Raw genomic sequence first — 12130 nt, 5'->3', positions numbered from 1 at the left:
CCAGCACACCCTCCCCACTGGGCGCCCTCACGTCTGCCCCCACCAGCAGCACATCTAAGTTTAAGGTGACATGTCGGGAGGAGCGCAGGCTGCGCAGTCACTGGCTCCCCTGGGGTTCTGAGCACCACCTGGGGAGGTGTGGTCACGCCTGGAGACCTTGTGTGCAGAGCAGGGGGGGCACCATCCTAGCTCCCAGCCCTCCTGGCCACGCCCTCGGCATGACATGGAGCCTTAGAAATGTGCCCCATGGTGTCTGCACCAGGGCCACCCTTTGGTCTGCAAGGGATGCACATGGGCAATTTGAGTGCCCTGGCCACAGGCCTGTGTGTGGTGGCCTGGGGTGGGTGGCGGTCAGTCCGTGGGTGGCAAACAGAGGCACATGCTGCAGTGCTGGACTCCCGGACACTGGCTGCATGGCCCTTGCTCATGTGGTCCCCTGGTATGTCCAGCTACAGTCAGTGTGTCAGGGACCAAGGACCTTGTGGGCCTCTCCGGGCAGGTGGCGGGAGCAGGAAAGCAATCCCAGCTCAGAGTGCTCCTGCAGGCCCCTCCTCTGGGAGTCCCCAGCAAGGGCAGAGACGGCCAGCCAGGAGCACGTGGGGGCTCACCTGGCCCTGCTCGGCCAGCGCCTTCTCCAAGTCCTCCACCCGGGCCTGCGCTCGCTGCATGTCTGCTTGGAGCTGCTCACGGGTCTGTAGAACGGGAGGAAAGACACATCAGACTTTCTCTAGCGGCCAGGACAGGCGAACGGCTCGCGGGATGCAGGTCAGAGGACTCTGCCTCAGGAGAGGTACCCGAGTGTGGCTGCCCCTCTTTCGGGGCGGTCTCCAAGAAAGGAGGGGCTGTGCGGCCACGCGAGGCGCATACTGTTCCGTGACTGACTGGGAGCACGTGAGGCAAGGCCCTCGCTCCCCGGGCAGCATGGCCCAGACTGTCGAGGCTGGCTGCTGGCCAGGGTTTCAGCCTCCCCTGGGGGCACACAGCACACTAGGAGACTTCTGAGCGGATCTGCTACCGCCCCCCACAACGCTGCTACTCCCCCCATGGGGCCTCTGCTGGCCCCTGGGTTCGCTGTCCCTCCTGCCCCTTCCTCACTCTACTGTCCCAGAACTGTCCTTTGATTTGTAGGTCAGTTTCCTGGTGCGTGAAATTCCTCCCAAGTGCCAACCAGGTTGCAGCCAGATTTAAACGGCTCTCCCTTGGTTTACTTGGGTCTCTCATGGTCCAAACCATGGTCATTTTTCCCCAGAGCCTGCCATGCTCTCTCTTTGGTGCAGCTTCTGGGGAAATTGATGTGTCTGGGGCAGCCAGGCAGAGGGGCGGAGACCTACCACCCTGTGAGGCCCGTAGTGCGTTCCACAAGCTCTGTCCCCAGCCTTAGGACAATTCAGACAGAGACATTTCCCTTTCTCCAAGGATCATGCAAAAAAATAAATCCAAAAAGTGCAAGAAGGAATCTTCAATGTCCCCCTTTATGTGATAAATGGCCTGTCCACCTCATTTCTGCTTCTCAAAGCAGAGGCGGGGAATTCCGACAGTCAGTGGACTCCCTTCCTGATCCTCCCCAGGCAGCCTGGTGCCAGTGCTGTCCCTGGAGACCAGCAGAGGACGCCCACCAGCCCCTTCCAGTCTTTCTGGATGCCACTGACCCACCAGTATGCCCAGGCAAGGTGGACAGGAGGGGCCCTGCTGCTCGGCAGGTTTGCCTGGCCAAGCACAGGGCAAAGGAAGGCCGGTGTTTGAGCTCAAGGCTTGTTGGATGAATATAGTCTTGGCAAACTTAAGGAAAACTGAGTCCAAATGCTGCCCATTCACCCCTGAGCCTCCCAGCTATGGGAGCTCCCCAAGGGCATCAGACAGGTTTGGGTGAAGGGGACCTCATCTCAGGAGCTGCAGGCCCCTGTGCGCTGGATGCCGTCCCTGGCAGGGCAAGAAAAGCCCACACCTGTGCTGGCTCTACCCGGCCAGTCTGCCCCCACCCAGATGACCCAGCCACTGGCTCCACAAACACTGGTTTCTAGTGGCCTCACTAGTGGGCATCACCCGGGACCCAAAGCAACTGTGGGCAAGAAGGGGCTTGGCCCCAAAGTCTGGGCAGGCAAAGGGCCCCTGCCAAGGCCTCAGGGGAAAGTGGGAGGAGCCATGTGGAGCCCAGCCATGGAGTAGAAGTCATTTAGACCTTAACTTCTCGCTCTGCGTCCAGTGTCCCTCCGACCTGCTCCTGCAGCAAGGCGTATGCTCGCTGCAGCGCCTGGTACTCCATGGTCAGCTGCCGGAACCTCAGCTCCGTCTCCTCCTTGGCCAGGCCCTGGAGAGGAGCAAGGGCACCACAAACCCCCAGAGACACAGCATTAGCCCCAGCCCCCAGCACCACCCCAGCCAGGCACCTGCTCCTCCAGTGGGGAAGAAGGGAGGGGTCTCCAGCAGCACAGGGAGGGCCGGCTCTGGGGACCTAGACCTGTTTGGAGGAAGGTTTTCCTGGGAGGTGACTCCCATGTCTGGGTAGACAGCGGGGCTGGCAGGGCTGAGCCAGGTGAGCCTCAGGGGTTGTCCAGGGGCTCTGCCTGGTCTCCTACTTGCCAGCCCGTCTGACTGACCCAGCAGACCCTCCATTATTGACCAGGACTGCACATGGCCCTGCTCTGCAGACATGTGTCCTGGGAACTGTGCTGTGCTCTGTGAGAGGGCCCCAGGGCCCCAGGTCACATGTCCCTCTCAGGCTGCCCACCCCAGGTCTGCCACCCCAGGTCAGCCCACTCTGACCTGCCTGTCACCCAGGCTTACTCCTGCCATCACCTCCCAGGATGTGTCCTAGCTGAGTGATACCCGCTGCCCCACAAAGAAGGCAGGAGTGGGTCCTCCCTCCTTCCCTCCCTCCTTCCTCCCTTCCTTCTCTCCTTCCTTCCTTCTTGTCTGTCTGTCTGTCTGTCTGTCTCTCTCTCTCTCTCCTTTACATCAGATGTTTCTGCTGTAGCCTTGAAGGAGTCCCAGTGGACCCTAAGGTTTGCAGCGTGGGCCATGTCCAGGAGTGACCAAGCCCAGAAACCCTGCCCCAGCCCCAGCCCCACTGCCCCAGGCTTTCCAGAAGTGGTCTGCTATGACAACTGGTTTTCTGAGCCGGCTCATGGCCTTTGGTTCATCCTCCAGGATCTTCCAGGGAAGGCTCCCCTGGCCTTTACCAGGTCCACTACCTGCTCTCCATAGCTACAGGGGCTGGGCCAGTTGGACAAACACTAGCTTATGCCCTGGGACTGAGCTGGCTGCTGGACTTCAGGGTAGCCACCATTCTGCAGGCCAGGCTGTTAGGAGCACCAGGAAGAAAGCTCTTCACAGTGTCTCTAAGGGCCTGGGTCCTGGCACAGGGTGACCTCCCTGCTCGCTGGTGCAGCTCCTCCTGGGAGGCCCTCTTTGGGAGGAGCTCAAGGTCAAGGATGTGAGGAAGTGTGACTGGGCATCAGTGACAGCAGGGAGTGACCCTCAGCAACCATGTAGCCAAACCAAGTTCAGGGTTTCTCACTGCACAAAAGCAGGGGCTGCCAGGGCTGGACCAGGAGGCCTATCCAGAGAGCGGGCCTGGCCCCGGGTCCCAGCCCGTCGCCAGCCTCAGGCCCAGGCTGCCCAGGAGCCGCTGTGGGAGACTCACGGTACCTCCTCTAGGTCGTCGTCAGGAGTGCACGGGGTCTGGTCTGTCCTGTCAGTTTGATAAGAGATGGAAGAGCCGTCGGACTCCAGGGACGCTTCTTCATCGTATCCAAAGAAGGTCTCCACAACAACCGGCTTCTGGCCAAAAGGCAAGGTGTTGGCGCAGCCCCAGGCCAGTGCTCGGCCAGCAGCCCCAGGCCCCTCCCGCCCTCTGTTGCCTGTGGTGCACCCCCACAGCCCCATCTGCAGTGCTCTCCCACATCCATCCAAGGCCGCCCTGGAGGGGCCCACTGGGCTGTCCTACTTCCGGCCAGAGTGCGCCATCTTGGTGCACCCAGAATGTACTGGCAGAGGGTGGAATGTAGATGTCCAGGAGTCTGACAGATGAGCCACTCCTGGACTTGGCCTCTGAACTTGACCCCTGCCAGTAGCAAGCACGTGCCCTGACGTGCGGTGCCCTTTCCAGTCCGTGACAGAGGGTGTGAACAAGGGCCGGTCCTCCACCAGCTAGGTTGAGAAGCCCTGCCTTCAGGGACCCCCAACTTCCCCTCCTTCTGGACTTCCGAAACCCTGGCTTTAGACACTACGGACTCCAGAAGCCACCTCCTCTCACCTGCACACAGGGACCCGGCCTTCCTTGTCTGTCCTTGTCAATGTAATGGCCGTGGTGGCCACCAGGTCTCTGATGAGTCCACTGCCAGACCTTCCAGGAAAGTCCCTCCCTGGGCTCCAGGACCATCAGCTGCCCCAAGGACCATGGTGGCTGTTCCCTCCCAGACACCTGCATTCTCTGGCTCCAGCTGAGCAGGCTGTGCTAGTTCCTCTCCCTTGACCAGCCGCCTCTCCAGCTGAGCCACCAACTGTCACTTGTGGCTGGGCCCTGGCCTCTCTGGAAAAGGACTTCCCTGTACCCCAGTCTTTCCCAGATCCTCCACTGAAATTCCCACAAGTGGGCAAACTTGACGAGCACAAACCTGAGGTCCTTGCTTTATTTCCAGCCCTGGGTCACCAGTGGTCCTCTGGATGTCTGTCCCCTGACACTCCACCTCAATCCTCCTTGGTCCAGGCAGCCTCCGGACCCCCCTCCTGCTAACCCACCCCGCCCCTGCCACAGGAACATCCTGCTGTTCCAGCTCAATCCTGCTCGGTGACTACCACAAGCTGGAGTCCTCGCGCTTCACTTAGGTCCCCTGTCATCCAAGCCCCTCCTGCCGACTTCCTGGTTTCCCTCCTCCCTCTCACAGAGGCACCAAGACAGCAGGGGCAGCAGGTGGGGCCTCTGGACAATCCCTGAGCATCCTGCAGTGATCCAGGAGAGAGGCCAGCAGCCTCCTCCCTCCCTGGGCCTTTCCAAGGCCAGATGAGCCAGGGCTGTGGCGGGGAACACTGAAGTGGCCAGGGAGGGGCCGCGGAGTGTTTATAAACAACCCAGCTGCAGCTCAGAGAAAGCTGAAGACAGGTCCTCTGGGAATTTCTCCAAAAGCTCAATAAAAGATCACCAGCCTATCGAGAAGGGTCACACTCCAGAAAGTTCTCCCAGGGCTTTGAACTTCCTAGGGCTGCAGGGCTGGGGGGCTTGTGTGCAGCTGTGGGCACAGCCTACGCAGCCTGCATAAGCTGCCAGGGGACACTTAATGCTGGGGCAGGCCCAGGAGGGGTGCATGGCCCAGTGAGGATGGGGGCAGCAGGCGGGCTGTCCTTGGAGCTGTGTGCCCCATGCCAACATGGATTCGGTCTCCTGTTCCAGGCAGTGAAGACACTGGGGTGGGGGGCTGAGCCGTTGAGCTGAGCCTGTGCACAGACCAGGCACGTGCTGACCTGTGAACTGCCAAATTACAGCTTCTGGACCAGATTCACCAGCCTCTGCCAAGCTATGAAACCAGCCATGTCCTGAGCCGCCCAGAGCCTGGCCAGTCTTACAACTGTCTGCACCATCAGAACGCCAACCACAGTGGTGTGGTCACAACCCCTGGCAGCTGGGACATAGGGACAGCCACCCTTGCAAACTTCCATCCTTAATCCCGGCATCCCAGGAGTGCAGCCCCGGCCCCCACGCGCACAGGAGTCTCAGTTCTGGGCCAGGCTCTCAGGCCACAAGCAGAGGATCTACTTTGAATCCTATTTGGTCATTTCTGATTGACAATTTTGAGAAGAAATAAAAGTGTTTTCTTTTCCTTTGTAAAGGAAGGGACTCTCTCCCAAGAGCTTTCAGCACAAGCACGCACGCACGCACGCAGCACGCACACACACACGCACGCACATATGCTGCCTTCTTTACCTTGGGGAGTTTTGCCATTTTCTTTCTCTGCTTCCGAAACCTTAAAAGCTTATCGCGCTCCTGCAAAAACCAGTTGGAGAGGTTTTTAGGTAGGTGCCAGCTCCACCAGCTTCTTGAAGTGCCACATCATCATCGTGACGTGGTCTCAACGTGGTAACTGTTCCTGGGACATAAACACAAGGTATCTGCGCAGGAGCCTGGGGCCCTTTCTCCACCAGCCTGAGATGAGTGAGTCCCCACTTAGGTGAGCTCTGCACTCAGGAGCCACCAGGCCCCTCAGTTGCATTGTAGGGACCGTGTGGGGGAGGGGAAGAAGGAGCTCTGCAGGACGCCCCCAGCGAGGCTGTGAGCAGCTTCAGCCTTGGTACTTACCAGCACACTCTTCACGTAGCCAGCAGTCTCGAGGGTCTAGGAAGGAAAATGGCAGGTTTGGAACTGAAGGTGCCGACTTGCTCCTACAGAGCCCAGAGGAGGCCCCAGGAGCCCCCGAACTCTGCTGTAACCTGGCTGCGGAATTCATGCCTCAGAGTCCTCAGGGTCCGGAACCCTTGCCTGAGAGGAAGGTTCTGCCCCAATTGTCCTCCCTCCTTTCCAAAGCTGGTCCCAGAGGCTCCCTGAGCCTCGGCATCCCCAGGAGCCTCTGTTCAAGGTGGCTGAGCCTTTCACTCCCTGGCAGCTGGACAAAGCCCTCTGGAAGTTGCGGTGATGTACATTTATTTGTGACTTATCAAGATTTCAACCTTTTCCTATCCCCCCATAAATTATGATTGTCATTCACACTGATGAGCATTTGTCATTGAATGAGAAAAGGACTCAGACCTCAGGCAGGGTCAGGGAAGACTGTCTTGGGGAGACCACACCCCACAGCCCATGGGGGCAGAGGATCTTCTTATCTCAGGGACTTTGGAGATGGCCTTAGGCGTTGCGTAGGACAGGCCAGTGACCGAGAGGCACAGCTGTCCTGCTGCTTGCTGACCAAGGCAGCTCGCTGGGAATGCTCTAGCATGGAGTCTACCAGAGCCCACAAGAGGCAGAGCCGCCCCCAACCAGAGTAAGTGGGCGGCTTCCTGCAGCACTGTTTGCAGACCTCTGCTGGGGTGAGGGGCGCCCAGGAGAGAGCAGGGGAGGGGCTGCATGGTGGTCCCTAAAAGACGCGTCCACAGTTCCATCCTCACAAACGGCATGGGAACTGATCTGAAAATAGCGTCTCGGGTGTGACTGAGTTAAAGACGCGGAGATGATCGCAGTGGCTGTAAGAGGAGAGGAGAATATTCAAACAAGACAAGGGGCCACAGGAAGAATCAGGCAGAGGCTGGAGTGAGGTGGCCACAAGCCAAGGGAGGCTGGGACCCTGGAGGCAGCCAAAGGAAGAGAGCAGACCCTTCCCAGGCCCTGGAGGGAGCCCAGCCCTGCCCACACCTCGACTGAGGCCGGTGGCCTCCCTCGGGAACCGTGAGAGGGAGTTGTGTGGTCTTGAGCCACAGGGCTATGGAGGCTTGTTAGTGACAGAGGCAGTGCTGCCGGCCTGGAACCCTGAGCTCCGGGGGGTGAGGAGGGTGAGGAGCCCCAGGCACCGAGACCTACCTAGGGAGGGTCACCAGGACCAGTGACTATGTGGGGGATCCAGCCCGAGGTGGCCCATGGCTCCTGCCTCTGGCCTCCCCCGACTGCCCCAGGGGCAGGGTGGGCAGCATGTGGTCACCTTGGAGAGTTCGTCAATGAGGTTCTGCTGCTCCACAACCTGAAGCTTCAGGAAGTCGACCTCCGTCTCACCCTGACTCTGATCAAGGTCGTTTAGGGAGCTGGGTCTCCGGATGATCCCGGCTCTCTGCCTCTGCAACACCAAGCAGGCCACGTCACATGTGCTGGGCCCACCTCCCGAGCAGATCCCAGCCTGGCTCAGTGCTGGGGGGCCTCCCCTACCCAGGCTCACTGCTCTGTGCCAGGCCTGCCCCCCCTGGAACCCCAGGTCCTCTTGCTACCTATGCCCAGGATTTACAGAGTCAGAGCTTGCTTACTAAGCCCCTGGGGTCAGCATGTACAAACAGGGCCAAGAGGTGGGGGGGCATGTGATGGCCTGGTGGCCTCCCGTGACCACGCCCCTCCCTCCCGTGGCTGGTCCTCACCTGAGGCCTCTCTCCCGGGGGTGGGCTCACTGGGGATCTGACCCAGGAATGCACATGGGGCTGCCCTGAGCAGCAGGCTCGAGAGCCCGGCCTGCTCCACTGCCTCCTTAGGCCACGGAGCAGAGTGGAGCGTTGCCAGCAGCTGGCACAGCTGCCCCTGCTGACCTAGCGGGCCTTACCATCTCTATGTTCTCCTGGGTGACGAATTTCAGCTTGCTTTCTATTCTCCGTAAAGTGTGAGACAAGTCCTCATTTTTCCGAGTAAGGCGTTTGTTTTTATCCAACAATGGCTTGTACTGACTCTCTGCTTCCCTTAAACGCTTTAACTGCAAGAGAAGTTAATTATGTGATGTTTTACGTAACTGATGACAGGACTCCACATAGCCAGCAAGAGGTCCAGGTCGAATCCATGACATGATGCAGCCCACCACGGTCATCCCTCTGTGTCCAGGGGGAATGGATCCAGGACACATGGAAAACCCCAATCCATAGGTGCCCAAGTCCCTGGTAGAAAGCAGCGGGGTCTGCAGATACCCTAGGCACCTCCTGCTGCCTACGCCACATCATGTCTGGTTGTTGATGGTACCCAATGCAGAGCAGATGCTGTGAAAGTAGTTGTCATGTGGTCCTGTCCCGGGGACAGTGGTGAGGAGGAAGGCCTGCACCTGTCCAGTACAGAGCTGACTTTTAAAAACCCTCAGTCTGCAGGTGGATGGTACCTGTGGATGCAGAGCCTGTAAGCCCAGAGCCAACTTTGCAAGCCAACTGTGCTTGCAAAGAGGAAAGTTCCCGGCCCTAGGGGGAGTCCCTACCTGGCAGCTGCCCTCCATCCACCCAGCGCCCAGGAGAGCTGAGCCATCCATTCTGCAGACAGGAATAAGGTTGAAGGCCAGCAGTCTGGGCCAAGGCTCTGCTTGCCCATCAGAAATGTGGTCACCGCCTGCCCCCGAGCATCCACACAGCTCACACACCCTCTGAGCTGAGGGTACTGGAACCCTCAGTGGCTCTGGAGATTAATGGTGAGGGCGACAGCTAAGACAGTGTCCTCTCCCACCCAGATCATGTGCAGAGTTCAGGGTACTTCTGCCCCAGGACACAGAGTAGGGTTGGCCAACCAGCATGCGGGAGCCAAAGGTGGACAGGCCAAGGGGCCCAGCGGCAAGGCCAGCTGTCACCACTTGCCCTTTCCACAGGGACTGTGGAAGTGGACCCCGCCTCTCCCCATGCAGCCATAGTCCCACAAGGTCCAGAACCGTCCCTGTCGGGCACACACCAGCTCGTTCCTCTCCTCCGACAGCAGGGCGTTGCGATCCTCCAGCTTACGGATGATGGCGCTTAACTCTGCGATTTTGAGCTGAAAGCGCCGGGCATCCTTTTCATCCAACTGCTGTTCCTAAAACAAAGATCAACTGCAAACAACTGTTCCCTGCTCACAGAACCTCGCGAATCGCAGCACCCTGGATGCCTCGGCCGCCTGCTCTTCCACACAGCGGCTGGCGGGTAGGTATAGCCCAAACTCTGCAAACTGCATGAGGGGACAGACGGAAGCGGGAATGTCTGGGGGTGTGCAAAAGTGGAGGGCGAGGGTGGGGACACACGTGGGGACACATGGGCGGGGACACACTGGTGGGGACACACGGGCAAGACTAGCTGCATGCTCTCCTCCGGCCACTGCCTGCTGCACCTTCAGAAGGGGTCTGCCCTGCCTGCCAGGTGGACAGCACGTTCTCGGGGTGAGCAGAGGAAAAGACACCTGCTGCAGACTTGGAAAAGTCGCTTTCCCAGGAAGTGTGCTCCCTCAGGTTGAGTCTCTAGAAGGCCACTTTCAAAACCACTGGAACTTCATTAAAAAGACAGTGAAAACCTTTGCCTGAAGTTCTGGGCTCTCTGGAGCAGGAAGGGCTGGCTCTGATCAGTTAGACTGCGCTGCCCCCACGATGCTAGTCTCTAGTCTTGCAATGTCACTGTCCCAGGGCTGGCCCAACTTTAACAGTTTTGTCCTTGAATCAAACAAAAGTATGTCCAGGGAGATACTGGACATGGTTTGAGTTCCTCAGTCAATGGGTGCAGGAGAGGCTAGGGACCAAAGGCCCAGAGGGGCCATGTGGAGGGTCCGTGGCATTAGATCCCCAGGATGTTGCAGGCCACTGCGGAGGGATCTGAATGAGGTGTGGCAATGAGAAGATGGGTGGCTTGCAGTCTGGGCATCTGCAGGTGGACCCATGCAGGTGGGCATTAGCAGCCCGAGGAGGAGCAGAAAATGTCATGGTCACATGAAAAGCATGTGGGAGGATGGCTGGTGATGAGCGCAAGGTCAGCCACAGGAGGGCCCAGCCAGGGACTTGGCGGTCAGCAGCCAGAAGCCAGAGCAGCACCTGCTCAGAGCACCGCCTCTCCCACCAGCCAGGGCAGGACCAGCGCCAGCAAAGCTGGTACTTTGGGATCCTTGGGGACCGGGGCCCAGGAGGGGACAAGCCAGTGCACCTGCAGTGTTGGGGAGGAAGGAAGAGGACAAACTGCCCGTCCTCCTGGCCAGAGCTGGACGAGCTGAGGGCCCCAGGGGCAGGAGAATCTGGCTGGACTGGGCTCCGGACGCCCCAGGGAGCTCTGCAGGGCCGTGTGTCTGTACTCGGATCGGGCCAGGGCGAGGCCCGGGGGTGCTTACAGGGCTTCCCGAGTGGTCTGAGGCGTCTCCTGCACCGCTTGCATGAGGAAGTTCCCGTCTGGGGCTGCCCGGGTGCCGCTCGGCCTCTTTGGCCTGGGCAAGCTGCTCATCTAGAGCCTCTTTCTGCAGCTGCAGCCTCTGGGCTTGCCCGGCTTGGACCCCTAACTCTCTCTCCAGCACGAAGACTGCTCTGTCTTTAAATTTCATCTCCTCCATCTACAAGGAGAACAGAACACAATCACACACGCAGACAGGGTGCAGATCTACAGTTACCATAGAAACAGGCAGGTTGGCATCAGCAGGGGCCCCACAGTGGCAGCCCTGCCAGTGTCTCAAGCTCAGACAGACCATCCTGGACGAGAGCCGGTGCCTACTCCCCAGGCTGCTGCACACAGCCCTTCCAGGGCCTCCTGGGGTCAGCTGGCTGGCCCCAAGCTGCTCTGGCCCCTGTGCCCCCTGTGCCAGGCCAGGGTCACCCAGCAAGACTCCAGTCCCCTGCTGTCCTATGTGTCCACAGGGATGGGCCTACCTGGCAGGTTAGTGGAGCCACCTCCTGCCCCTGCCTCCCTCTGTGCTTTGAGCGGAGCAGGGTTATGTCCGACTCACACACACCTGCCAGTAGGAGGGTACTATGGGAGAGGGTGTTTGGAAAGACCCTGACTCAAAACAAAACACAAAACGGGCTGGGGATGTAGCTCAGTGGTTAAGCGCCCCTGCGATAAGACCCTGGTACAAATAGGAAAAGGGCAGGGAGAGGGTGGCCATGTAGGTAGGTAGGAGCCCTGGCCTGAGAGTTCTCAGGGCAGCCTGCCACCCTGGACTCGCTCACCATCCCAGAGAGGCCACAAGCTAGGGAGGGCTGGGTGGTGTGTGGGAGGCACTGCGGCCATCCCTGTTCCGTCCTGGATCTCTGTGCTCCGTGCGGGAGCGACGTGGCGTGCTCACAGCTGTTTGTTTCCTATGAATCCTACTGAAGGCTGAGGCTGGGGGTGGGCGGCATCTGGACAGGCAGGCTCCAGGAGGTCTGACCCGCTCAGGTCCCATCTGCTGGGAGGGTCCGAAGCCCTCCCTACATTCCCCAAGGAGCAGCATTCTTTGAGCCCACCCTACAAATAGCAGCAAGAACCCCCTTGGACATGGCCACCAGCTGACCCTGAGGCCTTCACCTGAGCTGCCCCAGGAACATGCTGGGTCCAGGTGGAAGGTGGGACCCAATGTAGATGGCACTGGACTTATAAGATGATGTCTTGGGTTTAAAACATTATTTTCAAATGACTGAGCAGAGCCGGGCATCTGGCTGGGTCAGCCACCTGCTGAAGTCTGCGTAGAAACAGAAGAGGCATCTCATCGGCCCAGATCACAAATTCACACAAGCCAGGAGCAGAACAGAGGAAAAGAGGCCTTAACGGCCAGATTCCC

The 12130-nt window shown here is 59.3% G+C and overlaps 1 protein-coding gene across 11 annotated transcripts in view; it reads right to left on the bottom strand.

Moving 5' to 3' along the window:
• Positions 1-12130, bottom strand: part of Jakmip3 (Janus kinase and microtubule interacting protein 3) — an 83699-nt gene that overhangs the window by 14393 nt on the left and 57176 nt on the right. For 3 of the 11 annotated variants that reach the window (XM_058580756.1, XM_058580759.1, XM_058580757.1), the window contains exons 4-12: positions 10712-10927; positions 9320-9439; positions 8226-8372; positions 7623-7754; positions 6293-6328; positions 5921-5980; positions 3649-3780; positions 2180-2308; positions 609-692 (exon numbers count right to left, since the gene is read on the bottom strand). In XM_058580756.1, the coding sequence (XP_058436739.1) occupies positions 609-692; positions 2180-2308; positions 3649-3780; positions 5921-5980; positions 6293-6328; positions 7623-7754; positions 8226-8372; positions 9320-9439; positions 10712-10927 (1056 nt within the window). The remainder of the gene's footprint in view (positions 1-608; positions 693-2179; positions 2309-3648; positions 3781-5920; positions 5981-6292; positions 6329-7622; positions 7755-8225; positions 8373-9319; positions 9440-10711; positions 10928-12130) is intronic. The other 8 variants (XM_058580758.1, XM_058580760.1, XM_058580762.1 and 5 more) reach the window with 5 other exon arrangements.

This window comes from Marmota monax, unplaced genomic scaffold (assembly GCF_021218885.2).
Source record: "Marmota monax isolate L192 unplaced genomic scaffold, Marmota_monax_Labrador192_F-V1.1 WCK01_AAM20220418_F8-fsc00076, whole genome shotgun sequence".
In the NCBI taxonomy this organism is placed as follows: domain Eukaryota; kingdom Metazoa; phylum Chordata; class Mammalia; order Rodentia; family Sciuridae; genus Marmota; species Marmota monax.
This window is presented reverse-complemented; position numbering and strand designations above follow the sequence as displayed.